The sequence below is a fragment of the Pezoporus flaviventris genome, unplaced genomic scaffold (genome assembly GCF_033815535.1).
Source record: "Pezoporus flaviventris isolate CSIRO_AGI_PZ_B2104156 unplaced genomic scaffold, CSIRO_AGI_Pfla_v1 ptg000066l, whole genome shotgun sequence".
Lineage (NCBI taxonomy): Eukaryota > Metazoa > Chordata > Aves > Psittaciformes > Psittacidae > Pezoporus > Pezoporus flaviventris.
In genome coordinates, this window is record NW_026892614.1 from 17,782,478 (window position 1) to 17,808,289 (window position 25,812).

The 25,812-nt window shown below is 35.7% G+C and overlaps 1 protein-coding gene across 11 annotated transcripts in view; it reads right to left on the reverse strand.

Annotated features, from left to right (window-relative positions):
- Window positions 1–25,812, reverse strand: part of QKI (QKI, KH domain containing RNA binding) — a 157,000-nt gene that overhangs the window by 3,394 nt on the left and 127,794 nt on the right. For 3 of the 11 annotated variants that reach the window (XM_061471410.1, XM_061471404.1, XM_061471401.1), the window contains 3 exons: window positions 9,460–9,547; window positions 6,871–7,167; window positions 4,196–4,270 (listed from right to left, as the gene is read on the reverse strand). In XM_061471410.1, the coding sequence (XP_061327394.1) occupies window positions 4,196–4,270; window positions 6,871–7,167; window positions 9,460–9,547 (460 nt within the window). Of the gene's footprint in view, window positions 1–3,337; window positions 5,040–6,859; window positions 7,168–9,459; window positions 9,548–25,812 lie in introns of those variants that run through there. The other 8 variants (XM_061471406.1, XM_061471403.1, XM_061471407.1 and 5 more) reach the window with 6 other exon arrangements.

Here is a 25,812-nt window from a genome sequence, read left to right on the forward strand (position 1 = left end):
CGCTCCCACAAAACCGGTTAACAGGAGAAATAGAGATAAAATACAACTATCGACTAATGGTTAGTAGCAGTCGATGAAGGAAATTGGAAAACAAAAAACAATGAACAGTTTTGGAACTGGGTAGAAGATTTCTGGAACAACAGTCAGTGCACAGCATCAGTATCTGACTGCTATTAAGCATTAGTATCTCCCCAGGTGCAAGCATTAAAGCAACTATTAATGATGGATGTGATTATTAATAACTGGTTGTTAAAAGAATGGAGTCATCTAAGGAATTCTGGACTTAGAGAAACAATTTGGATCAACAAACTATGGGCCAAACAAAGGGTTTTTGTTCAATAAATTTTTTATTGCCTTTCATTTATTCTATTTACAAACAACATGGAATTTCTTGGCCTCATGATACAAAGCAATACTAAACTGTAGTCTAGCAACGTAGGCATCATCGTGGGAACCAGGAAAACGCTCAGCCTTCTACTTTAGCCAGCATTTTCCCGTTCAAAATACTATTTTACACATATAGGACACTTATAAAATGCACTTGCATGTAAACACTGTAAAAGTCCTGCCATTTTAAAGTCTATACTTAAAAGCTCTAAGTACATCAAAAAATAGAGAAAATATCTAACTGGTACTAATAAGGCATTTTAAAACTACAAACAGCTCTCTTTATTCATTTTCAAAGCTAATACTCTGCAAATACAATAGAATCTGACATTTCATATACATTCCTGCTTTATATTTTTATATTTTAAAAGAAGCCACCTGTAAATACTATTTTCTCTTAAAAACAAAAACCAAAACAAAACAAAAAAAAAACAAAACAAAAAAACCCAAAACCACAAACACATTACAGTAAAACATAAAAAAGTTCTCAAGTGGAAAGTTATCATTCCAAATGTTCTGGAGCTGTTCCTTCTTTAATCATTCTCTCACATTCCCCTTCACCAAACTTGGTCCACTTAACAGTAGTATGATTTTTTTTTTTATTTTTTTTTAAGACTCATTCAACAGCTTAATTATAGCTAAAATAAATTCTGAGGTTGATATAAGTTTTTGTACTGTTGCCATTTTGACTAAGGCAGAGGAGATGAAAGTGAGAAAGGTATTCAGTGCAAAGTCAGATTTGTGCCATTACATAAAATGAAGTCCAGTAGGTGTAATATTCACAGATAGCATTGATTTAGCGATCCTTCTTGTGGGCTAATTTACTTTCACATGATAAAAATGGCCTATCATTTAAGATACAGTTCATAACGCTACAAAAAAATTACTACTGTAACATAAATGAGACCATATGCTCCCTGATTTTTTTCAGAATCATGCTAAGTGGGATTCCTTTAAATTAAAACGGCTCTTTCAAAAATAAGCAAAAATAAAAATAAATATCTTATGTGGCACAATCTCACCACTTTACAGGTATACTAGAAACAGACTCTTAAAGCATTTTGATACTGATTACAATTTTGATTAAATGGTATTAAGATTTATATATAAATTATGTGAAAGTTGGTTTGGATAAAACATTCAAGAAAACTCTTAGCATTAATATTTCTTGTGGAGTTTATAATCAAAGCAAGCTACCTTTTAAAAATACCAGTACACCTGTGATACATCCTCTGCCAAGTCTCTGGCCTTCTACAGTACACACAGGTTTCTCAACTGTGCAACACCATTTACAGTTTATTACAATTAAATCAGTCAGTCTCTCTGTTACATGCATCAAATTCAACTTTGTATTATTTATAAACTGGGGAGTTAAAATGAGCTATTTTTTTTAACCCTTCACCAATTCTAAATGCTTAGTTGTAAGAGTAAAACATTTACACATTTGGGGATTCTTGCTTTAAATGCAGTGCTTATCTATTAAAAAAAAAACCAAACCCTATGCAAACAATAAAACCTACTTAAAAAGTGAATGCAGTAGTACTACAAAGTCATCTGAAAGTGGACTTAGAATTTAAAAACCCAAAAATGAAAACAACTTTAGACCCAATGAATGTGAATATAGATTTAGTGATATTTAACTATATTAAAAAAAAACAACTTCTGTATTGAAGAAAGAAAGAAAAAAAAAAGTATTTCGGTTTGCTGACATTGTTTTTCATGGCTACAGCTATAGAAGTATATTGGTGACAGTACTACCAAATAGGTGGATATTGTAAATACTGATAGTATTTTAATTCTACAACATAATTTTAGCACATTAAAAGAAACTGTTTCATTGCTGAAGTTCTCTTCAAAACCATCATGAAATTTAAATCTGTGCACTGAAATCTATGATGTCAAATTCAAAATACAATGAAGTACAGTTGCAAAATTAATTTTGTGTAAATTTCTTAATACACACTGGGATTATTTAGACAAGACTTCAAAATAACATTCTCCTGAAATATCAGCATGGTTTTCATGCTAAAGGAGAGGTATGCATGACTTACTCAACAGGAGATAAGCCATGTGTATTTATCTACCTAAGACAGTGAGCTTGCAATATTGAGAGATGAACACTATCATCAGAAATTGGCTGTATTTTAAAAGGTGAAGTGATAACAATAACTGTTGTCAATTACTTGTTAGTGATTTAGATGAAACATCTAGGCTCTTCGCAAAATATTTAAAATCAAAGACAACCAAATCCCTACTATCCATTACTCTTGACAGAGATAGGTTTTAACCTTTTTTTCTATTTAATTCCCCGTCCCTCTTTTTTCTTTTGGTAAACATGGGCCATGATTATACCCTGTTGCCCACTGAAAAGTTCTCAAGAAATGAGAAAAAGCCAATGGGCTGTAAATAGTGTGCAGTGATATAAAAGAAGAAGCAGTTTTCCAGAAAACTTAAGTAGTGTATTGTTCTCAGCTTTACACTTTCTGTAAAGCCTAAGATCATATGCACAAATATAGCAACTATCCATTAGGGCCCTTCTTACTGTATTGCCTGAAGTCTGTATTGTTTCTGTAGTTAATTTATGGAAGGTTGTGAGAAGAGTAGTCAATGTTAGGAGATGTCAGACCTGTCACCAGGATTTGGCTTTTGCATATTACAGTATCATGGAAGCCTGCACAAGACTGATTTTGATGAGAGCAGAATAATAATACTTGGCATGTAACGCTTTGCATCCTCAAAGCCCTGTACAAAAAAAACAAGAACCCCCACAACACCCCTGTGAGGTAGGGAAGTATTATTATCCTTGTTTCACAGATGGGAAAACATACACAGAGAGATTAAATGACTTGCTGAAACCCACAGTGAGTCAGCAGCAGGGATGAGATGAGAATTCATCCCACACACTGCTTCCTAAGCAATGTCAATAAACCGAAAATATCACTTTTCTCAATAAGCTTAAATACTTCATTCAGGGGTCCAAAGGCATTACACTTGAGGAACAGGAGAAAAATGAAGATTTACTTTCCATTCAAGGGTTAAAGAGAGATGCCCAAATATTGGATGTCATCTCACCGACAGGACTTCAAAAGTTGCTTCTCCTTCAGGTTACACATTTTAGCAGCAAAAGGCAAATACCAAGAAATAGATTTTGGCAAAAAAAACAAAACACACTCCCTTCCTCCACCCTTAGTAATTCAAACTCAAACAACTTTTGAAGTATTATCTTCACAGCCCTTACCTTTCTGAATTCAGTCAGGTATCTGAGAACATGCATCCTCCTCATAATATACAGTACAGTGGCTCAAAAGTTTATTGGAAAAAAAGGAATCTAAATCTTCAAATTTCTCCAGACACAGACAGGAGGCATTTATTCCTTTACTTCTTTCTCATTAAGCAACCATCCATTCATTTTATTTTGCAACACCAATCTGATATTTCCACACCAATTAAAAGAGCAAATTGGGGGAAGAAAGGGGAAACACGGCCAAATTAATTACTGTAGTACTGAATTCATAGCATTTTCTGATACAGATGGATCTTAAATAGTTTTTAAAAGGGAATCAGTTATATAATTTATATTAAATGTATCACAAAGCTTATCTACTTAATTGAGCTGGGAAAGCCAAGTTTACAAAATGTTTTTAAAACCACAAGCATTCCCAAAGCTTTAAATTATGAACTGTTCATGTTTTGGGGAAAAATAATGAATGGGTGAAAACCAGATATTTGGTTAACCAGCTGTGGTGTTGCAAATCTCATGTACACTCAAAGCACTTCTTACAAACAAGAACTGCAGAACTAAACTAACCTCGGTCTGCGGTCACAATCCTTTGGTAAGGATGGACACGCATATCGTGCCTTCGAACTTTAGTAGCCACCGCACCTAGTTAAATTGCAATTACCAAGACAAAGTTAGAAAACATTCAAAGAAAACATTAACAGCAGGTTTATCAAAATGGATTTAAATGATCATTAACTACAAAAGTTCATTTTAAGAAAAGCAACAAGTTAAGGCACAGTAGTTTCAAATCTTAATCTTAAAAAGAAGTTTATCTGTGCAGATTAATATTGCATTTATTTTAAACATCCTGGCCTTAACCTGTTTAATCCATTCATTTACAATCCCAAAATTACAGTATTTCATGAAATCTATTAGACCCAAGCACATTTAAGCTTTACTAGTCACATATTCACTGAAGTGCCTTTCTTGCAGCAGGACTATTTTAAATAATGCCATCTTTTAATACTGACAATTACTTGCTAACCTTAAGATCACTTCCAGTTCTACCACAAAAAAGTTTTAAAGCAATTCTTCAAGCCTACAGATTGTGATTTTAAACTTTAAGTCAATAAGTATGAACTGCAATGAATTAGGTGATTAGTAAAGCAAACACTATATAGAACACTTAGCAGTCAGTATACTACTATACACTCATAAATTACAGCTACTCTGTAATAATAGGAGCTAATCCAAATTAATAGCACTATTTTATTTTAAATCTATGTGCAAAAAAGTGCAAGTAAGTCACTGACTGCTAGGCCAAGCTTTTTTCAAGGCTGCTGAAAACTAAGCATTTGTTAAAATTCAGATCTGATGAAGGATCAGTTAAGACCGTTCTTGAATTCTTAGCCTTTCGTTGGGAAAGCCATACCTGAAGATAAAAGGAAGGGAATTGAAAGTTAGTCACCAACTAAAATTTGATCCCAACACCAATATCCCCAGAATACTAATAGGGATGCATTTCTCTGCCATTTTAGAAATAATTTTGATAAGACATCTTAAAGGTCCACCACAAAAAATGGACAAAATATAATATACTAGTAATGAGAATGAGCATATTATAAAATAAAACTCAGTAAAAATTAATTTAATTCAGTTAACTCTATACAATTGCTCAGATAATAGAGCAGATGTATGAAGAGCTACCGATTTAGTGCTACTTAAGCAAAAGTGTGGTCTTCCCCCACTCTCTCCCTGCCTTTTCCTATTTTAAATACAATTATTTGGTGAGATCTGTTTTGGTCAATACACCTGTGTTCTCACAGCTAAGCCCAAAAAGAATGCAATGGTTTCAGACACCATTTTCAGAGTAATCTTCCCCACTCTTGATAAAAAATTTTGAGAGAAATAAAAAATTTCCCTGCATCATATTCAATTATTATTATGGAATAATGTATTTCTTTACTCGCTATTAACCTAATCCAGGAGAGGACTTTGCCACTAACCAGCAACTGACAGCTACTGCTATGATCCCTGTTACTGTGACCTGATCCCACGACATATTCCAAGTGGACCTGCGGACTGGGTGTAGAGGAGCTCAGGAGAATATTTACATGTTTGTAAAAAGTAAATAAATGATGACATCATCATATGCTCACCGAATTTTGGCTATGGGGTAGCTGACAACTATAAGCGGATTAAAGACAGACCTTCTGCATACACTTGTCCTACTATATTTATATTTTGTCCTATTAATATTTTAAAATATTATAATTTTTATTATTGAGTCACTAATCCTGAAAGGCAGAAGTCTGAAATACTCTTTCTTTTTTACTGTAAAAAATGTAGCATGGGAGCATGCACATATACAGGTAACTCAACAAGTTGCCACGTAAGTGAACAATTACTTTTTCAATACTTTCAACAAAATACTGACTTTGAACATTACTGTCTAGTGTTCATTAGAGATGTTTAGAATTTGTTTAAGTCAATAACTGCCACTGAACAAACTAAGATCAAAGTCCTATAAAATCAACATTATGCAGCACCAAGGTCATACACAATTCAGAACAAATGGAAGAGAAAGATTATTTAGATTGTGTAGAGGGTAGAGAAGAAAGAAACTCTTGAACTCCTTGTTTCATATTGACCAGTTAACTGCACTGCGATGGCTGCTTTATCATTCTTGCCTTCACACAGCAAGTGAATCACCTGAAATATTAGGAATGATGGACATTTCAACCCAATGTATGTAAAAAAAGCCATCAATAAAATTGCTAATTGTGTCATCCTTTATATTAATTCACTGAAATTATTTTCTGGTTACAAACTGAAAAAAGACCCCTCCAGCTTTACTGCTGAAAAGGAATAGCAAAATAGGAATTTTCTCATCCAAAGGTTACTGGACATTAAAATTTATGTTAAAGAGAGCACAAACAAATCTGGCTATTCACAAGAGCCAAATGACATATAACAGATATCAACTCCTTAGGTTTGGGTTTTTCTCCTTGTCTATCTACCATCCAGCATCATGCAAACGTTTCTTTTTCAGTAGTCTTATTAACATACTAAACAAACATTTTAAATATGTTTTGCATTAACAGTTGCACCATGTGAACAGTTTTCCTATGTAGTTTTGATATACCTGGGATAAGACTGTTGCTTCAATTTTTTTTTTTTTTGAGCCCCATAACCTCTACCTTGCAAATATCATAAAAGCATAAGCAATTTATTCTCCAGTCATCTGCATACAAAGGTCTTACCTAATACACCACTAGGTTCAATAGGATACTCAAGGATTGATGTAGCTGGTGCCAGCGTGTAGGGGTATTCATATGGTGTGTAAATTAAACCAGCTTCGGGTCCGGGTGGAACTATTGCAGCGGTGGGATGAGGAGTTCCGTTTGGCATGACAGCGGTTTGTATTTGTCTGATCAAAGGCATTATGGTAGGGCCAGCTGGCGTAGGAGTACGCAGGGCAGCTGGTGGGAGAACAGGCGCAGGCCCAGTAATAATCCTTGGAGCCTGGGCTGTTGCTGCAAGAGAAAAGGCAAGGGCTGCTACAGTAAGCAAAGAAATTCAGAGGAAAGTATGGAGATAGCAGTACAAAACGTGGAAAGAATGGGAAAAAAGGGGAAAAGTAGGAAAGAAGAAAAATAAAAGGAAATCATTAGTACATGCGCTGATCACACAGTGCCAAAGCACACCATTCAAATGCAAACAGCTTTCCATTTTCCAGTGTGATTAAGTATGAACATGCAAAATAAAAAAGCCATTATAAAACAGTGAGGTAGATTTCTCAAACAGGTTACACAGCACAAAAGCTCCATTTTGACCATATTTCTTCATTTATGCTATCAAGACTGCATGAGACTGAGATGCATGCAGGAGATACGAGGGAAATACTGTCATAATCAGAGTACAAAATTTAGTGCCACTATAGAGTCCACAGATACTCAGTTATGCAGAGCTGCCCTACGAATCTACAGTTCTTACATGTCTTAAAAGTGTATTTAAACATATACACAGTTCCAGTTTCCAGGATCAGTGAAGTTAAAGATGATCTAGAAACAAAATGCATCCCCCTCTCCTACTCTAGCATGAAAAAACAAACTCAGAAATGGTTGATTTCCTTATCAAATTCCCCAAAATAAAATACCTGCTTTGTATTAGAAGAAAACAGGCATTGGGTTCTTTGGTTTTGGTTTTGTTTTTTAAACTGTGCTAGCACATTTCACTGCATGTTATTTGAAGCCTGCTGGTACACAAGATAAACTTCTTAAACACTAACACATCAGCTGCTAACAGCCAATCTTAAAGGGTTATAATTTATAGATTTCTGTGCACTGCTGACAATCTACACTGATTCCATTAACTTATAGGTGGTCTGAAAAGAGAAATGTGGTGGTAGTTTTTCAGATTTGAGACTGTTTTGTTTAAAAAATTAAAATATTTAAAAAATCACAAGTGCTCAGACCGAATTCATAATTAAACAAAACAAACACACCCTCCAACTTTTTCACTTTCTTTCTTAAATGGAAATAAACCATTACTGCTTCTAGACCCTCAAGTTTTCAGTAAGATCAAAACACAAACAGTGAAACTATTATCAGAAAAAGTGAGTATGAGTGTGGAAATTTCTAGTTAAAAAAAAAATTAAATATATCTCAATCTTCCCACTTACACTGATAAAAATAGACCAGTGGGAATACATAAAAGAAATTGTTCCAATTAATACAAAGGTTTCTATGCAATAGTTTGCATCAATTTCAACTAATCCAAAACCGTTTTACTCATAAATTTGCAATAATTTAGAGACTAAAATACAGTTAAAACTCATCTATCTTTAAACATTGCAGTATTCACTAGGGTTGAAAGATTTACCATTACCATTGTAGTGGTAAAAGCCCTTGCTTATGTCTCTTTTCAAATCTGAATAATTACACTGGTGTAAGCAGTCTCAAATTGACCTAACTGCATTCCAACCCTTAAACATATTCAACATTGAAATGGCGACTGTGTGGAGAAACAAACTTGCAAATATCAGTAGGCCCTTAGTGAAAAGACTGATTTAACTGTGCTTATATTTGACATCTGTATCGCAGCTACAGCAAAATTTACTTTGGAACAGTATCAGCAGCTACATTTTCAGGAGGAGAAATTAGATTTTCCACTAGAGAAAATAGTTTGTATCACACATAATAGGTATACACTCTCATTAGTAGGTGTATTTAATTAATTTTCAAGTGTAAACCTGTGCATACATGCATTTGCAAAAGCATTTTCACACAAATGTAATGGAAGAAACTGTAAAAATGGCTCATTACATCACTGATCCCTGTGAACTCAGCTGTGAAATCAGTTGATGAATTGCTGGAAAAACGTAACGTTGGGGGGACACATGCAAGCAAGATGAAAGGAAGGAATGTAATACAGAAAAATGTATCCACAGTATCCTGGACATCTGTAACATTTTCAAATTACATCTCTAAAGATAAAATTGAAAAGGAGTCTATTGTCCTTTATATGCATTTAAGAAAAAAAAATATTGTAAAATAGAAAAATCTGTCTTAAGGGTTGAATTTTTTTTATCTATATATTTGTAAATATTTCAACCGAGACATACTGTTAAAAGAAAGGGGAGATGATGGACTAAACAAACCCCCCCAAACTAATAGAACTTATCTCCAGAAGATCTTTTGCAACAGCTGCCTACTGTTTTGTTGGGTTTTCACTGCTTTCTACTCTCAAACACAGCTGCTACTGCACATTTGCCAAAAAGTAGCTTTAGGAATCAAAACCAAATCAAATATTACTATGGCATTGACCCTTGAAGTTTATGACATGCTTACGTGATTTGATGTTGGCATCTCTGTAGGTGCCATTCAGAATTGCAAGCTCCATCAGCTGCATCTTTTTAAGGCTGTCTTCTCCTTCTGCCTGCATGTGAAGAGACAGGAAGAAAGTCAGGCTTATTAATTTACTAGTGCACAAGATCTGAGAGACCTAAAATAAAATGCCTTCAAGTTTTAACCAAGCAAATTACCTGCTTATCGTTAGACACAAACCTGGTAAGCTTTGTCAGTTTTTCCTTAAAATTAAGTGAAAATTGCCTGTTGTCTATCATTAAGTGGTGTTGATAAATACCTTAAAAGTCTTGAAAAAGGCTCACACCATAAATTATAAAAACAGAGTTAACTGTAAGCTGTGCTTGATGGAAATTGTTTCTCAAGGTTCCAAATTTTTTTCTCAAGCTTTACTAATTGTTTTTTATGTACTCCTGAAGGGATCTTTTAAAAACTTATGTTATTGGGCTGGAGGGAGAATAGACACCATGAATTTTAAGCAACTTCAGTTTACTGTAACTTGCTCCACTCTAGTTGATACCAACTACTTAAAATAACAAACTTTGAGTAGCTTTCCAAACAGAACATCAACAACTGCTCTAAGGCAGAAATCATAATTATGGAACATGTAGATGTATTCTTGTTAGGATATAATTACTATTTGCACAGCATACGTTATTCGTGGTTTGTCATCAATACACATTACTTCCCTGGAGTTACCTACTCCATTGCTATATAGTAAAAAAAAGCTAACTTTTTCAGTTACTAAGCAAAAATTATTTCTGATTAGTACAATTTTACTTTCAAGACCAGGCATTTTCTGATCTGCCTTTCCAGAAATACTATCCTTTGTTTAGTCTGTATCCTATGAAGCAGAAAACATGATCATGATACAAGAAACCCAAGAGAGATGGTCAGCATCTAATGTTAAGTTACTAGCTTGCTTTTTATATTGAATGCCACTGCTGAAATTCTCAGTCAGATGGAAAAGAGCAGCTTCAGTGTCAGCTGCATTGCAGTCTTCCTTTGCTAAACAGGATTTCTTATATTTTTGCTTATCTCGTCTATTCACACAATGTTTTTTAGATATTTGGAACAGCATTTTCCAAGTTAATGGGAACCCAGATAATAAAATACTATGCCATCCACTCTGAAAATCTGAAAGTCTGGTTACAGAGAATTATTCACCTATATAAAACCATAACTCTTATAGTCTGTTTGAACTAGGGCTTCCAAGAGCACAAGCGATTACCAAAAGATGACAGAATTAAAAGCCAGAAAGAATAGCAATCATCACCAATAAGCAAAAAAAAGCCCATACCTATTAAATAACTTTGTGGCCATTACAGCAATGCACTAGTGAAACTCTCTCTAGGTTAACAGGATTATTTACGTGGGGTCTTCCAAATGTATAGGGAAGTGTTTTTTCAGGCTAGTTTGTAGGATAATGCTATATACACTTTATTCCTAAATTACATGGAACCAATTTACTAAATTACAAGAAAAAAAAAAGGTTTTAAATTGTATCTAAGCAAACACAGTACTTAGTAAGAGGTATGCTCAAGGAACACCACCCCATGGAATGGAAATTTTAACATCTGATTTTTATCAACAACTTCAAATAAACATGATATGATGGATCAAGACTAAATTACTTTCAGATGGTAGAAATGAAAACTCTAATACTGAAGACTTGCATAAACACAAAGACTACACACAGTGAAAATTAATGTTGTTATTAAACATTCAGAACATACTGGAAGTTAAGATATTTTCTTTAAATAATGTGCAACAACCCAACTTAACACCAACACTGAAAAACTTAAAACACATTCAATTACCATTGTAACAAAAAAAAAATAAAAAATTGTACAGTTAAGTACTGTACCATCCAGAAAGCTCAGACTCCATAGTCATTAAAATGAGACCCTCTGGAACACAAAGTGCACTGATTACAGCATGCTTAATATGACATACTCAGAACAGGCTTATAATTCACGTGCCAAAGAAATTTTCTGTTTTTTTTTTTTTGTTTGTTTTTTGTTGTTTCTTTTTGTTTGCTTGTTAAGAAACTATTATACCATTGCATCTTTGCAGGTAAATTATGTAGACAATCATGACACAATAAAACCAGTTCCAAGTCTTATCTCCCCACCCAGAGGTCACAAATTCTTGTATTTTGGATATATCTCATCTAATTTATTTTAGCCATAAAGACTTTCTAACACTTTGATTCTTCTTTTCAAAATGGCTATATTTTGTTATTGGCTTTTTGCTTGGGTTCCTTTCTTTATTTATTTAATTGAAAGCATGTAATGAAAAAACTCCTCACAATGTCAGCTGCATCTCCCATATAGTTCCATTAAAGTTACTAAAATTACTCACTTCCTCCAAGTAAGAGTTCTGGTGATTGATCTGACACCATTACTGAATCTCAGTAAACGCTGAGTCTTACATTTCACTTGCTAGGACAATTTTAGGAACTCTAATCCCAGATTTTGCACCACAGTGACTATTTCCCAAATATAGCTATTTATAGGATAATAATTTTAAGATAGAAAACTTTTTTTCCCTTCTGACATCTCCAAAAGAAGGAGTTATAACAACTTAAAGGCAATAAAAGGCGAAGCAATCATTCTTACTTAGGATCTTCAATATTTCCCTATAGATCACTACACTGCCTATAAGAAAGATGTTGCAATTATCTAGGTTTTACAAAGTATATTTACAAAAATAATAATGGACTTCAGCATACAAAGCAGACCACCCTGTACTGCTCAGCAGCTGGTAAAAATTTGTTCTTTTAAACAGATTCCAAAACACAGTTTAAAACTTTTCCTTAAAGACTGTATCAGTGATAATTCACAGACATAAGATGTAGACTTGCATTACCAGATATCAGAACTGTATTTCAATTTCTGATATCCTGTTTTTCAAGAGAAAAAAAAACACCACAAACATGCAAAGAAAACAAACAAAAAGCTACTAACCTAACCCCCCAAAACAACAAAGAAATCTCAAATAAAACCCCCAAACCACTTACACCCCATCTTTAATACTGACCACAAGGACATCATTCCGACTCCTCCCAGAAGATGGCACTGTTTATTACACAATACTGTCTCAAGACATGGGTGCTTGGCACTACTCACAACCACCCTATTAGTACTTCTCAAACCCCTGCTATGCCCTCACATCCTAACAGACGCTTGCCACCCTTCTTCAAGGTGTAAGTCACAGAAGTGGTCAGGACCCTTTCAGACATGCTGTCATGACCTTCATTCTCTGGCATCAAGCTCTCTGCTTGCACCTCATTCACCAATAGCCAAACCCCTCAAATTTCCAAGAGCTCAGATAGAGCAATGGGTGCCTGTTTTTGCCTGCCCTACCCTCTTGGTTGCTGATTCAAATGAGGCTCACTGATGCAATCTATCTTAGCTCCAGGCATTTCTTCAGGCACTCTGTTAAAGCAAAGAGAGGTTGCATCAGGGGTACAAAGGCAATCTCTAAAGGGACAGTATATTACCTGTACAATAACTACAACGAAGCTCAGGCATTTGTACCAAAAAGAAGCCACTTTGAGCAAACATCAATAAGGTTATTTAAAGCCAGATTTGCATTACTAAGTTGAAGCTCAAATGATTTACTCAAACCTCTCATCCTCTTAAATCTCCAATGCTTTCCTTGTATTTCTCATGTACAATGTAACACACAGATTAAGAAAAAACCCTTAAATGGTATCTTGAAACATAATTCTTTAAACGTAAGCACTTGCAACTGCTCACTGAATACAAATACTGAAAAGACACAAGCAGTAAATCCTAAAAAAGCCAACTGTGTACAGACAACAGTGGTGACTGATTTTGGAACAGAGGGCTGTATTCACAGTAGCTCAGCCCTGCCTGGGCTAGCAATAAAAAGACCTGAAGGACACCAAATGCCAGTGACCATTGCAGTAAATTGCTTTCTAATCCTTATCAGAGTAGGATTAATAGTCACACGATTCAAAATGCTAGTAACAACTACACGTTCCCCTCTATACAAAGTCTCTGGGGAAACACTTCCCAAAATAAAACCATTTAAAATGAAATACACAATGCTGACAATACTGATGCCCAGATAAAACCACAATTCCATCACCCACACTGGGCTTCAAACAGAACTAAAAAAGAGGACTGCAGTTATGTAATAAGCTGCTGTTAGTAAATGTTTGTTTCATGTCACAAAATGGGGAGCTCACATAAAGCACTCCATTTAATTTTTTAATGACTTTCTTTTCATTAACAATGTCCAAGCAATACTTCAACCTCAGACAGCCCAAGCTCCTCAGAGAATTCTTCTGTTTAATGCTTCTGAAATTATTCTTAGGCACTTAAATTCCTCAGATTCACATACAGTGTTCCCTAAGAGTATCATACAATTTAACTTCTTATTTATATATAACACATACACACACGATAAATATGGTATCAGTGTGGAAGACAGCCATACAGACTCCAAACAAAATGCACTTATTGTGTAATGCCAACGAAGGACTTCTGAAGACTGGCTTCATACGTGACAGGTACGCTATTAGATTCTGTGTACAGTCAACTCTGAGAAGCCTATACCAAATTACAGTAGAGAAGGAAAGAAAGATACTACCTTAAAAGAAGGATCAAGTAGCAATGCTTGCTACAGAGCAGAGATCCACGAGGTCACATCCAGTGGAGAGAGGCAGTGCCAACAGTGCCCTGCCATACTGCTGCCGGATTGAGCTTGACCCACGTGGAAGGTGAGTGCAGCTGAATTAATTCACAAAGCAAACAATACACTCACTTGTACTATAGCAGGGACACCTTATCCTGACAAGAGCCTCACAGTCTTACCTAAGACTTAGAATGTACTCTGATTCTCATTACCACCAGCACTGGCAGGGAAGGCTTTCAGAATTTTTGTACAAACATACATACTTTCTCTGTAAAATACTCATTTTCCTTTTAAAATAACTGCTTTGGAAAAGATAAATATACTTCCCCCCCCATTCCTAATAATATAGATACACTTATTTAGGTGATGTTAGTGACTTTCACTGACAGTCTAGCTTCCGAATGTCATGTATTTTGGATGACATTTTTGTAATCCTATCACACATCCTTGCACTTCAGCTGAATTCTCATGAACTGAACTGAGCCCAACCCTAGGAAAGGCTGCAGACATTTTTATCTTCCACTAAATGTAGCCAAGTCTGCCTTTGGTTAAGGGAGCAGTCCTTTATAAACTGTTCCAGGGCTATCCTTTTAGGATAACAGCAGAAGCAACAAGTGGGAAAAGGAAATGATGGTGAAGAAAAATAATGGGTAAATCAATTGCAAATACAGAGGCTAAAAATCAGTCTTGATCTTCCCCAGCCATGTGCAAGCTGGCCTGTCCCACCAGGCAGCCACAGCAACGCAAAAGCATCAAAGAACACCACCTCTTTTCCAAGCACCTCAAACTTCTCATGCAGACTCCCTTCCTGTCTGCCTCACACCACCTCAGGTTAAACAGCAATACCCAACAGCAGCTTCACACCTTTCCTGCCATCTCTGGAGAGACCTCCTCCAGTTACCACATTTTGTTGAAGACCATATGCTTTTCTCAACATTTACTTCAGGTAGAGAATTTTTCCAATAACACACTGTATTGTCTAGTACCCAGTTAAGGCATTAAATAATGTACACACACTTGAAACGGAAGTACAGAGAACTTGGCAATTAATTATGGAAGAACACTGTACTAATGGGCAAGAGTAGATACTCGGGACTCCCCCTTGAATAGAAAAAGTCATTTACAATTGCCACATACAATCAGCATAACTTTTCTATCACTGTCTCTGCAAATATGTTAAATACAAAGACTTTCATGATTCTTTAGACTGCATAACTGTACAAGCCATGTGCAATTTACTAATTTAACACAAATTTTGGTAAAACACAATAGCAACACTGAAATATTTTACTGTTACTGATCTTATCCTTCTTGAGAAGGAGGCACTGCTGCCCCTCAGGGGGCTGTCACCCTGCCTTTCTACAGTCCCTAGCTGCTACACAGCTGCAGCTTGGAGGCTTGTGCTGTGACACTCGCTGGACTCTCCAGGCCCTAGAACAGTTTTATCTCCCTGACACAGAAAAATGTTCCACTGCAATTCACTTGGAGATCAGTAAGTATTCCTTAACATACCATGTGCCAGTCAAACAGCCTTTCCACATGAATGCCTCCATTCAGGGACAAAACCTTTCCATTCATAATTTATAAACAAAAACCCCTCACAAACAATATCCTACAAACTCCTAGACACACACGTATTAAACCAAAAGACAGATCTCAGACATCATTACACTGCAAAAGCACATTGGAATTCTTGAAACTAATGTATACACACTTAAACCTATTCTACCTTTAGAAGGTCTTTTTTCATATCTAAGTTGTTAAGAGGCTGAAGTATCTATGGCAATGAAATCCCAAGCAAGCTGACAGGTAACCAGATGTAAAACACACAGAAGAGCCTTTTAAAAGAATCTGAATGCGAGTTCCTAAAATAATCACCTACTGCAAGACATCACATTTCACTTAAAGCCTTTAACTTCTGGTAACCTATTACTCAGTGTTAAAGAAAACATCCTGTCATTGCTTCCCCTCAAAAACTTTGACAAAGACTTCCAACTTTCCCATGTCCACTACATAAATATTGATAGTTAGTTGCTGGTAAATGTATGTTACTTAGACCTTCTCATCCCACACCACTTCTGACTGTGATAGAGCAGAAAGCCTACATGCTGAGAATTTGCCAGAGGTCTTCTCTGACATCATTTGGCAGCTATTCTTGCCTCAGAGGAAACTTTTCCAAATACTCTTGAGACAAAGTAAAACAAATCACTAAGACCAGCCATATTTCTTAGAGCCCTGTATAGAGCCCATCAACAATACTGTGGCACTGAATAGGTGGCAAGCTATAGCCCAGTTATTTCTCTACTTCCTTTTCACACTGACACACACTGCTATGTCTATGAGGACAGGCAAAGATAAATTAGCATCATTATTTCTTCTGGGCAACACAGTCTGCTTATCTTCTTCAAAGTAAGCTCTCCGTTCAAACGATATGCAAAGACGACTGTGCTGTTTCACTTGACAAATTCACTGGTCATTATGTTAAAGATACACTAGGGGGAAAAGGCACCGTATCTTTTTACACTTCCCATCACCTTATCTGACATATCCCTGTTTAATCATGATACTTGGCTTACCAGTAATATTTTTGAGAGTCCTTATGCCCTCCCTCCCCCACTTTCCATTTCTGCTAGCAGAAAATACAGATAAGGTACAGAAAATCAGCACAAAGCACATTTTATAAGCCAGGCTGAAACACAGCATCAGTAGAACTTGTGGGTTTGCTTCACCATCTGGGTACTTTGTCAATATACTGGGAAGAGGGTCCACAGGGAATGACCAGGTGCATTCTGCTTGACCTCCAGGGGTTTTTATGTCTACCCAAACACTTCTTTTGGACAGACATGATGGGCTTGTATTTAAATCACAAGGGTTTGGGCTTTCAAGGAAATGAGGTCTCCATCAGTTATACTATAGACACTGAACAATACTGAATTCAAATTCTTCTCTATGTTTAGCCAATTTTTTTTTTTTTAATTATCCTTCCTCTTTCCCTCATACCTCAACCTTTTTATGGTGTTAATAAAACCAGTGACAAGAATTTCTATATCCCACACAGAACAGCTTCAGCAATTCATAAAGCTCTGAAACAGGAATGCATCTTTTGTAACACATATCTACACTGAACCCCCAAAAATCCTAAAAAACATTTATACAGTACATTCTAAAAGGTTTTCAAAAAGACAGAATTATACTGAAATAAATTCAGCTTTTATTTTGTTAGTGTAGACATTTGCTAATATCAGCATTAAGATTCAAATGAAATACATATCAATAATGTAATCTAAAGCATTAGACCTATTTTTAGCAATGTGCAAGCTCAATTTAAAAACTTTTAGAATTAAACACTATTTTTGGTATTTCTAATTTTGGAATGCTAGACATTGAAAATGCCTTGTCACTAGTTAGCTTAATTCTGAAACCAGGAACTAAAGCATAAGTATACTGAATGAGAGACTATCAGGGAAGTTTCTGGTACGAATTTCCCATATATGGCTCCACCAGAAACATCCGGAGTTCCACTAACATCCCAGGAATCTGAACAGACCAGAAATCAGACACAGCCTATATTATGTAGGTCATTATTCCAGCTGTAGCCTTTCAAACAGACTAAACTATGCCAAAACACTTTGAGACTATGTTGACACACTCCACTTTTATCGGGACAAATACTTAAACCCACCCCGAGTTTAAAGTAAATTATAAAAATAACCAACCTGTGCTACACAACTACGTATGATCAAGGTAGTGGTTCTAATAGGTATTGAGTACAGGCAGTTCTTAGAAATATATCAATGGAATAATTAAATACTTGTAGATTGGCTGACCTAACCTGCAGTATTTATTTTAACCCTGATATCCCAGGAGGTTTATATTCAAGTTTGAATTATACGCTTGGAATAGCATACAAAATAAATTCCCCTTAAGTGCAAAGACACTGAACTCAGGTAATGGTGAGGTGACCAACATGGAAGGACAGACACACAGGGAACAGCCAGGGCAACACAACAAACCCCACTAAGGGGTTTCAAAACTAGCATTGTGTTGCAAATTCTGAAGACTTCAGCGTCAGCTAATTTTGTTTCCAGCTATGCTAATGTTTTAGTACATAAAAAAGCCTTTCATTCTCAAAATGGTACTGAAATACGACCCCATGTTTTCATATGGAAAACATGTCCATTGTGTTTTTAATTCGTTCCTACCCAGAATTATATTAAAAAAATTAAGAAATATGACAATTTGTATTAAATTTAGTAACCAAGAAAGAATGTGAGAAGTATCTCTCTACAGAGCAACAAAAGAAAACTAACTGCTGGTGACAAGGAGTACAAAGACTCTTGCTGTGAATTAGTACATCTTTCAAGTCTAACATCTCTTATGTGTCATTAAACACAAGATTCAGGGCTGCAGACTACCACAGAAGAATTCCATCTGCAGTAGTGACTTTTAAGACATTTTTATCTTCAGCTCTAGATGTTCAAAAAAAGCAATACTAATCAAAATAATTTCATGTATTACAATACAGAACAAAACATGTTATAAAATGTTCGTATTCAGGGAGCAGTGGTCTTCCAATAGCTTCTTAGACTGTCACTCTCCTGTAGTCAAATTTTCGACAAGAATCATGACAGCTAAATGTGATTAAATGAATTGTTTCTGCATTTCACCTACATTCCCTTTTGTATAAAGTTTAAATAAATGGTTTTATTTTCAAAATAACAGCACTGTCTTTTTCTATACATACACAACCACTAAGGTGGAGTCACCCAATGACTTCTTAATCTAGAACTCTTTACAAAACTATCACCTAGAGAAATAAGATTTTTTTTTTTTTTTTAAAGTAAGATGACCCAAAATTCAACTGACCTGAGTTTTAAATTTCTAGTCTAACTGAGGAAACAACATTGAAAGTTAAGGACCTATGCACTCAATATATTTCAGTAATTCTCACAGCTGCTAAGAAGTGAATCAGTACTAAAAGCTCACAATTAGTTCCAGCTGCTCTCAAGGATATAAGCCACCCATAGCTCTGTTGATTATATCACATACATGTCTTACATGTGTTTTACTGGTACTCATACAAATGTTACTGTTTAAAAACCCAAGTTAAACCTTCCAAAAACACTACAGATGCCTCTCCTGTTCTTGAAATTTCAGGACTAATGAAGCCCAGGAGGAGGGGGTGGTACTATTCCAACTGGCTAGTCTTTTCTCTTTGACGGCTGGCTAAAAGCTGTTTTCACACAGCTAAAAAATACAGAGAAGTGAAAAAAATGAATTGTGAGCATTCTCTTCAGAGGACAAATATGTCAATCATATGACCTTTCATTCAAAGGCTCAAGCTGCTCAAGGCATGTGTTGCTAGGCACAAGGCTTTCTTTGCTATTTACTAAGCTTTCTTTTCAGCTTTTAGAGACTGGCCAATGCTTATATTCCAGAGACAGAAGCAAGAACCTGGCGCTGCCTGGCAGAGGCTGGCACAAAGGTCTTTTGAAGAACCTCTTCCCCAGGGAGCTACACCGCTGGGCCCACCTGACCAACTAACCACATTCCCTTATTCACAAATTAATCCGTAAACTGTGGCTATCACGTGGACAAGCAACCCTTCCTGGCCCAAGAATGAAAGATGAGAGATTCTTGCTGCAGAAGTCTGCTATTAGGAGCATGTGCTGCCAAGGAGCAGCCACATATGTGTACTGTGAGCTGTCTACCAGGTAAGAACATTGGCTATTAGAGAATTCATTTGATGATAAACTGATAAAAGGCAGCTTGGACTCCAGGTAGGCCTTAACTCATGGACATTCATGCTGTCACATAAGAGCTCAGGGAAGGCATGAAAGTTTCTCCCATCAGTTTGTATCATTTTATTTCTACATGACAAATTTAGCATTACAAAATATTTTTAAAGCTTCCTAAGTCAAAGTCTCATACACCTAGCCAAAAGACTTTTGGCATTTAGAAGTATTAAGAAAAATAAACATGCAACAGCTTTTCATTTTGTAATCAATTCCTTTAATCCTCAGCATCTTTAGCTACAAAAGATTAGTGGATCCTTAGTAAATCATTAAAAATCATGCAACATACTTCAGCTGCTTTTAACTACTCCAAAATAGTAAAAGTGATAATTTGACTTTATTTTTTCAAAGCAGTCATATAATTTTCAAGTGTAATCATCAAGATAAATTTAAACATAAGCAAGCCTTATTTTAATTATACATTATAGTTCTTGGGGAAAAAAAACAGGAACTTGGAGCTGGAGTAAGAACCATTTGTTGTGTTAAAGCAAATTAAAACAGCTTCTTGTTTCAAGATACTCACCTCTTTGGGAATTTATTACATACTTATAGGTCAGTATTTAGCATCCAGGTTTTGACCAATAAAAACAACCTATTCTGCATAGTGTAGCAAGAAATTTCTTACAATACTCAACTTCATATATGTACTTCTATATTGCTGCATGTTTTAAGGGCATATTATAAGCCCATAATACTGAAATTAGGAGACATCAACAGTAACAATCATTTACTTTTGAAATTATTACAAGCACTGTAAAAAAGTCAAAACCAAAACCCCCTACATTCTGAAAAAAGGTTACTCAATTGCAATGAAAATACCTTTGCAATTGCAGATTATTTACCAATTTGTACAAGTACATGTATTTCAGCAATACATATAGAAAGCAGAGTTAGAGAAACTTTCCTAAAACTGTTGTTTAATTAGAAAAACCCCAAAACAACAAAAACCAACCCAACATAGATAAAACAAAACAGATTTCCATTAAAAAAAGAAAAAAGAAGTGTTATCTGGAGTAGAGCGCACATGATTTACTCTCCCACCCCCTGCCAATGCCTGTATGAATGTATCATTTTCATATGTGGGCCATCTTTCAGAACTCTATCTCCCACAAACAATTACAGGTAATGACAGACCACATACAGAAAAGAGACTGTAGTATAACAAGTGAAATGCATTCTTCTATCCAGAAGAGACTGGGACCATGAGGTGTCTGAGTATAAATCAGAGACTCGCCAACAGAAAGGACTAGTTAACCTACAGAAAATCGCCAAAGAAATTACTGACAATTTTTTTACCTCTTGTTTCCTAAAATACTAAGTTACTAAAATCAACTAATCAGCATTTGTTTTCTATATAATAATTAAATGAAACTACATGATTAAAGCAATTAGGTTAAGTCTAATTTTCTGTCCTAGAATGAGAGGACTATGTATCAGGCTTATCTTAAATAATTAATTTCACCATCCTTTCCTGCTGCTCTACACACTAATTTAAAGAACTGCTTCCTCAGCAGAAACACAGACACTACACTTAAGTAACCATTTAGCAGGACTCACAGTATAAATTTGATCAATTTTTACTGCAAGTTGAAGGCTATACTGGGACAGAAATAATCAAGACTTGTGTGCTTCTATTTGTTGCTATCTTTGCATGTTCCACAGTGGTGCATCTGAACAGCTTGCTATAGACTCTGGATCAGATCTTACACCAAAACTTCATTTAACAGTTTCTCATTTTCTAAGCAGCTGAGCACTTGAACTGTAGCTGAAACAAACTGCAATCACCAAGCCACCCTGGATCAAAATGCTGTTACGTCATGCTCACGAAATCATTCTTGATATGCAGTTTCCATCAGTTTTCAGAATGATCTTTGAGTCCTTGTTATACAAGTAAAACTCTCATCGTTAATTGTTTTTCACATATCTCTGTAAAAATATGTTTGAATACTGCTCAGACACTCTGGTTCTCTAAACACTGTTCTAATCCAATCATTAAGAGAAACCAACTCTTTCCATTTAGATCTTTGAAATATGTACAATTACACTGTATTTCAGAGACTGTAGAATTATATTTTCATGTTTCAGTAGACAAGGTGCACACCCATAAATAAAAGCAGCTTACAATACATTTTCTACAAGATAAAGCACCTTAGTCTCTCTTAATCTCCTGAACTCCAGAACTTCATGAATATTTAAAACTAATACCTAAATTCACATATTCACTAACTTTATGGATTAGATGCTTATACACAGTATTTTGCATTAAACCTGTACTTTAATGGCTGTAAAAATTTTACATATATACATATATATATATATATATATAAAACCCAAAATGAACCCAACTCAAACCAAAACAGAAAAAGTACAATTAGAACTTTCAGTTACAAGATGGGGCAGAAACACTAAGACACAAATATAAAAAGTCATGCAGATTTTTCCATCCTATCTGAGAATAAGTGAAGAATATTAATTTACTCATCATCCATGGGATGACGGGAAGAGACAAATGAAGTCCTTTTTGTTCAGTCAAGGGAAATACAGACAACAAAGGTCCAAAAGGCTTGAAAAGCTATGGTATTTCTGAAGCAACTCAAATGGCAAAATGAATGGAATTTTGTTTCCAGAATGTGTAAAAATAAGCTGCTGTGTATCTGCACATGATCGCGTTCAGAAAGCTGAGACCTTAAAAACCAGAGAATGGAATGGGAATCAATCAGATGGAAAACTTACAGAGAATAATTTCAGAGGGAACATGTTCAGACAGATTTACCTAGAAAATAGAACAGCCAATACTAGAATGTAAAAAATTCAAATGCTATCTTAAGGCTTTTTCTTGGGTACAAATTAGTTCTGGACGATTAGGCTGAGGTTTTACGCTGCTGTCAAAGGAGTCAAGAATTATTTCTGAAGGTGTAAAAAGCCTCTGAGCTGGCATTCCTGTGGTACTTTAAGCCAATTTAACTGGTGGTGCTCACAATCCTACTCTTTCCTCACTGTTGTCTTCCTGTATCCATTGCTGTATCCATGACTGAGCCATGTCAACCTGCTCATCTGACAATTATTTTTTTTTTTAATCTAAATAGTTTTCTGTCAGATTACAGAAGTGAAAAAGCTCACTGCAGGCTCAAATGTATGCCAGTGTAAAGGAGGAGAGATTGAAGGGAGTTGAGATCTCCTCTGTTCAGAGCAAAGTTGACTCAGCTGCATGTAGAATTAAGAGTCTTAGTCTTGCTAATACTGGAGCCAGCAGTCTAATTTCCAAACCAGAAGCATGGATTTTTCTTTTCTAACTGGAATCTACCACCTGACAAGCAACTGAACTTTTTCATATTAAAATATATGATTTCTTTTTTCTCATTCCTGTTTATTCTACAACTGTTTGTTGTTGGTTTTCTTTTTATTTTACTCAGTTTCTGCCCATTGCTCTTTACTACAATCATTCTCCTTTCTGATTTTCTTCTCTCTTGATGCTGACCTTCAGTGGAGGAATCCCACTGTAGCTCCCTTGACCAACTGTTCTCATCACAATCCTCTACTGTTTACCTTAAACCATGTGAAGTACACTTTCATAAATTTGTAGATTTACTCATCAGAAGCAAAGGCTACAATCTCAACCATTTACTTACTACTATAAATATCTATATGCATTCATGTTTTGCAGAGACCTTTGAGCTTCTTTGGTATTTGCACTCTGCGTTCTAAAAGCACCAGGGAAAAAAAAAATCTCTTCTAAAACATCATCATCCTAAACTGGCAATTTTTACACCTTAGACCACCAACTTTAAATCCACACTAGTTAAACAGTATATCCAGTACTTGGAAAGCTCCACCTCAACAAACTGAAAATAACGTATGATTTGATAGTGAGTACCCTACAAAAATAGATCTCCTTATTAATCCTTTTTCCTGTACCATATTCTTCCATAGAACTATCTTAAGTGAGAATTGTTGATTTTCTTCAGACAAGAACTGTATGACTTAGGATGATGCATTTTATTTTCGTGCCTTTGCATGCACTCTTAATTTTCACCTAACAGTATGTAAGAACTATTCTTACCTGGAGTTCAGATACCAGCAATATGCATGCATAGCTTCTGCTTCCAAAAGCTTACATATTAGCAACTAAGTGAAAAGAATTACTGACAGAAACAAAGTGCTGGAATCTAAAGATCAGAGGCCAATGTAACAAAGCCCCAGCAGAAGCAAAATTAAATGGAGAATGGATGAAAATACTTTAAGAGAGTTTATCAGGAAAGGGGGAGTGCCTTGAGAAGACACAGCTGCTACCCTTATTGATCTAGCAGAATGTACATTTCTCTGATTCTCTGGATTCCTGGACCAGCAGGAGCCAAAAACCCTAGAAATATAACAAATTAAACACAGAGAACAAGTACTTTGCATACCTTCCCACTTCTCTGCTATGGCAATCTTATTTTTCTGTATGCATGCCTCTGATACTTCCTCTCCGTGCTCTGGTGCTTGTGGGACATCAATCAACCAGGCAATTTACCTCTCAAAAATCACCAGAAAATTTTGTGGGTTACTTTTTAGCAAATAAAATCAGCTCATGGAAAGGCCTGACAAGTGCTACCGCAAAATAAGTAGTCTGCATTTGAGCTCAGTGAAGCAGAGAAGCAGGAAGGGGACTTTTGCTTCTAACTGTTAAACAGGCTCATCACATCTCATGAAAACATACCATAGCTGGAACCAAATTCAGATCCCAGCAGGTACAACTCTGTCTTACTTGAGACAACATAGCAGACTCCTTGTCATACTTTTAGCTGATAAAACCATAAGGTTTCCCTGCACTGCTCATGGGGTAAAAGACCGAATATCCTTTAAAGAAAATATCCATCTTCTAGCAGATAACCTGTCTGATGCATGTCTTCATTTACTCTGGAGAAGCATGTTTCTGATGTGACTGATCAATAATTTTCAGGTTATAAAACCCTTTCATTAAAAAATTAAGTGAAAGGCAGCATTTTCACTTTTCCCCCACGTACTGCAGAACTTAAGATCATACTATGTAGCTCAGATTCAGTTATCAGTAATTATCAAATATCCCTATCCTTACATCTGACCTGGCAGAAAAAGCAGCTAAGCTGCCTGTACTCCCATTGTCATTTATTTCCATCTCAGCTGTCAATTTGAAAACTATCATACAATAAGCCCATATATTTTTACTGCCCAGTTTCTGAAAATAGCACTGATTCGCAGAACTGCTGTAAGTTACTGGTACTATGGAACTAAGTGATGCACTCAATTCAATCCAGTATCCCTAGGAGTCCTCTCCAGCACTGCCTTTTCTATACTTTGTTTTTTCCTGGTGGGTTTTTTGTTTGCTTTGTTTTTAAATGCTGTTAATGTCCTCTCATCATTTAGCATCCCTCTTGTGATACAGACTGTAGAAGTATTCACAGTTTCAGTTTTGCAAACCACTTCAGAAACCCTCAATACCTGTACATTTTGCTGTCACATTCTACTAACTCATCTTAGAAAGTATGGGGGTGGGGATCAAGTCTGATGAAATCAATTTGCTGGCAATTTTAAGTACACACACTGTAGAGCACAAATAATTAATATGAGGAACCAATACTTCTTGAAGTAACTTCAAATGCACAGCTAAAATTCCAAGTATCAGTAATAGTAAATGCTGCTCTTCATCTAATTTCTTTGGAGATAGCTCTAAAGTTTCACAGAAACAGTACCCTGAGGCTACCAAACAGTGTTTCAGCTGCATCATTAGTAACAGTTCAGGAATTTGTTAGAACTTAGCAGCTGTTCAACCACTGAATCACCAGCACAAATTTACTGTTTTCCTTTGCTAATTTACAGGATTCCTGCTAGTGATGTAAGACTGCATCAAGGATTT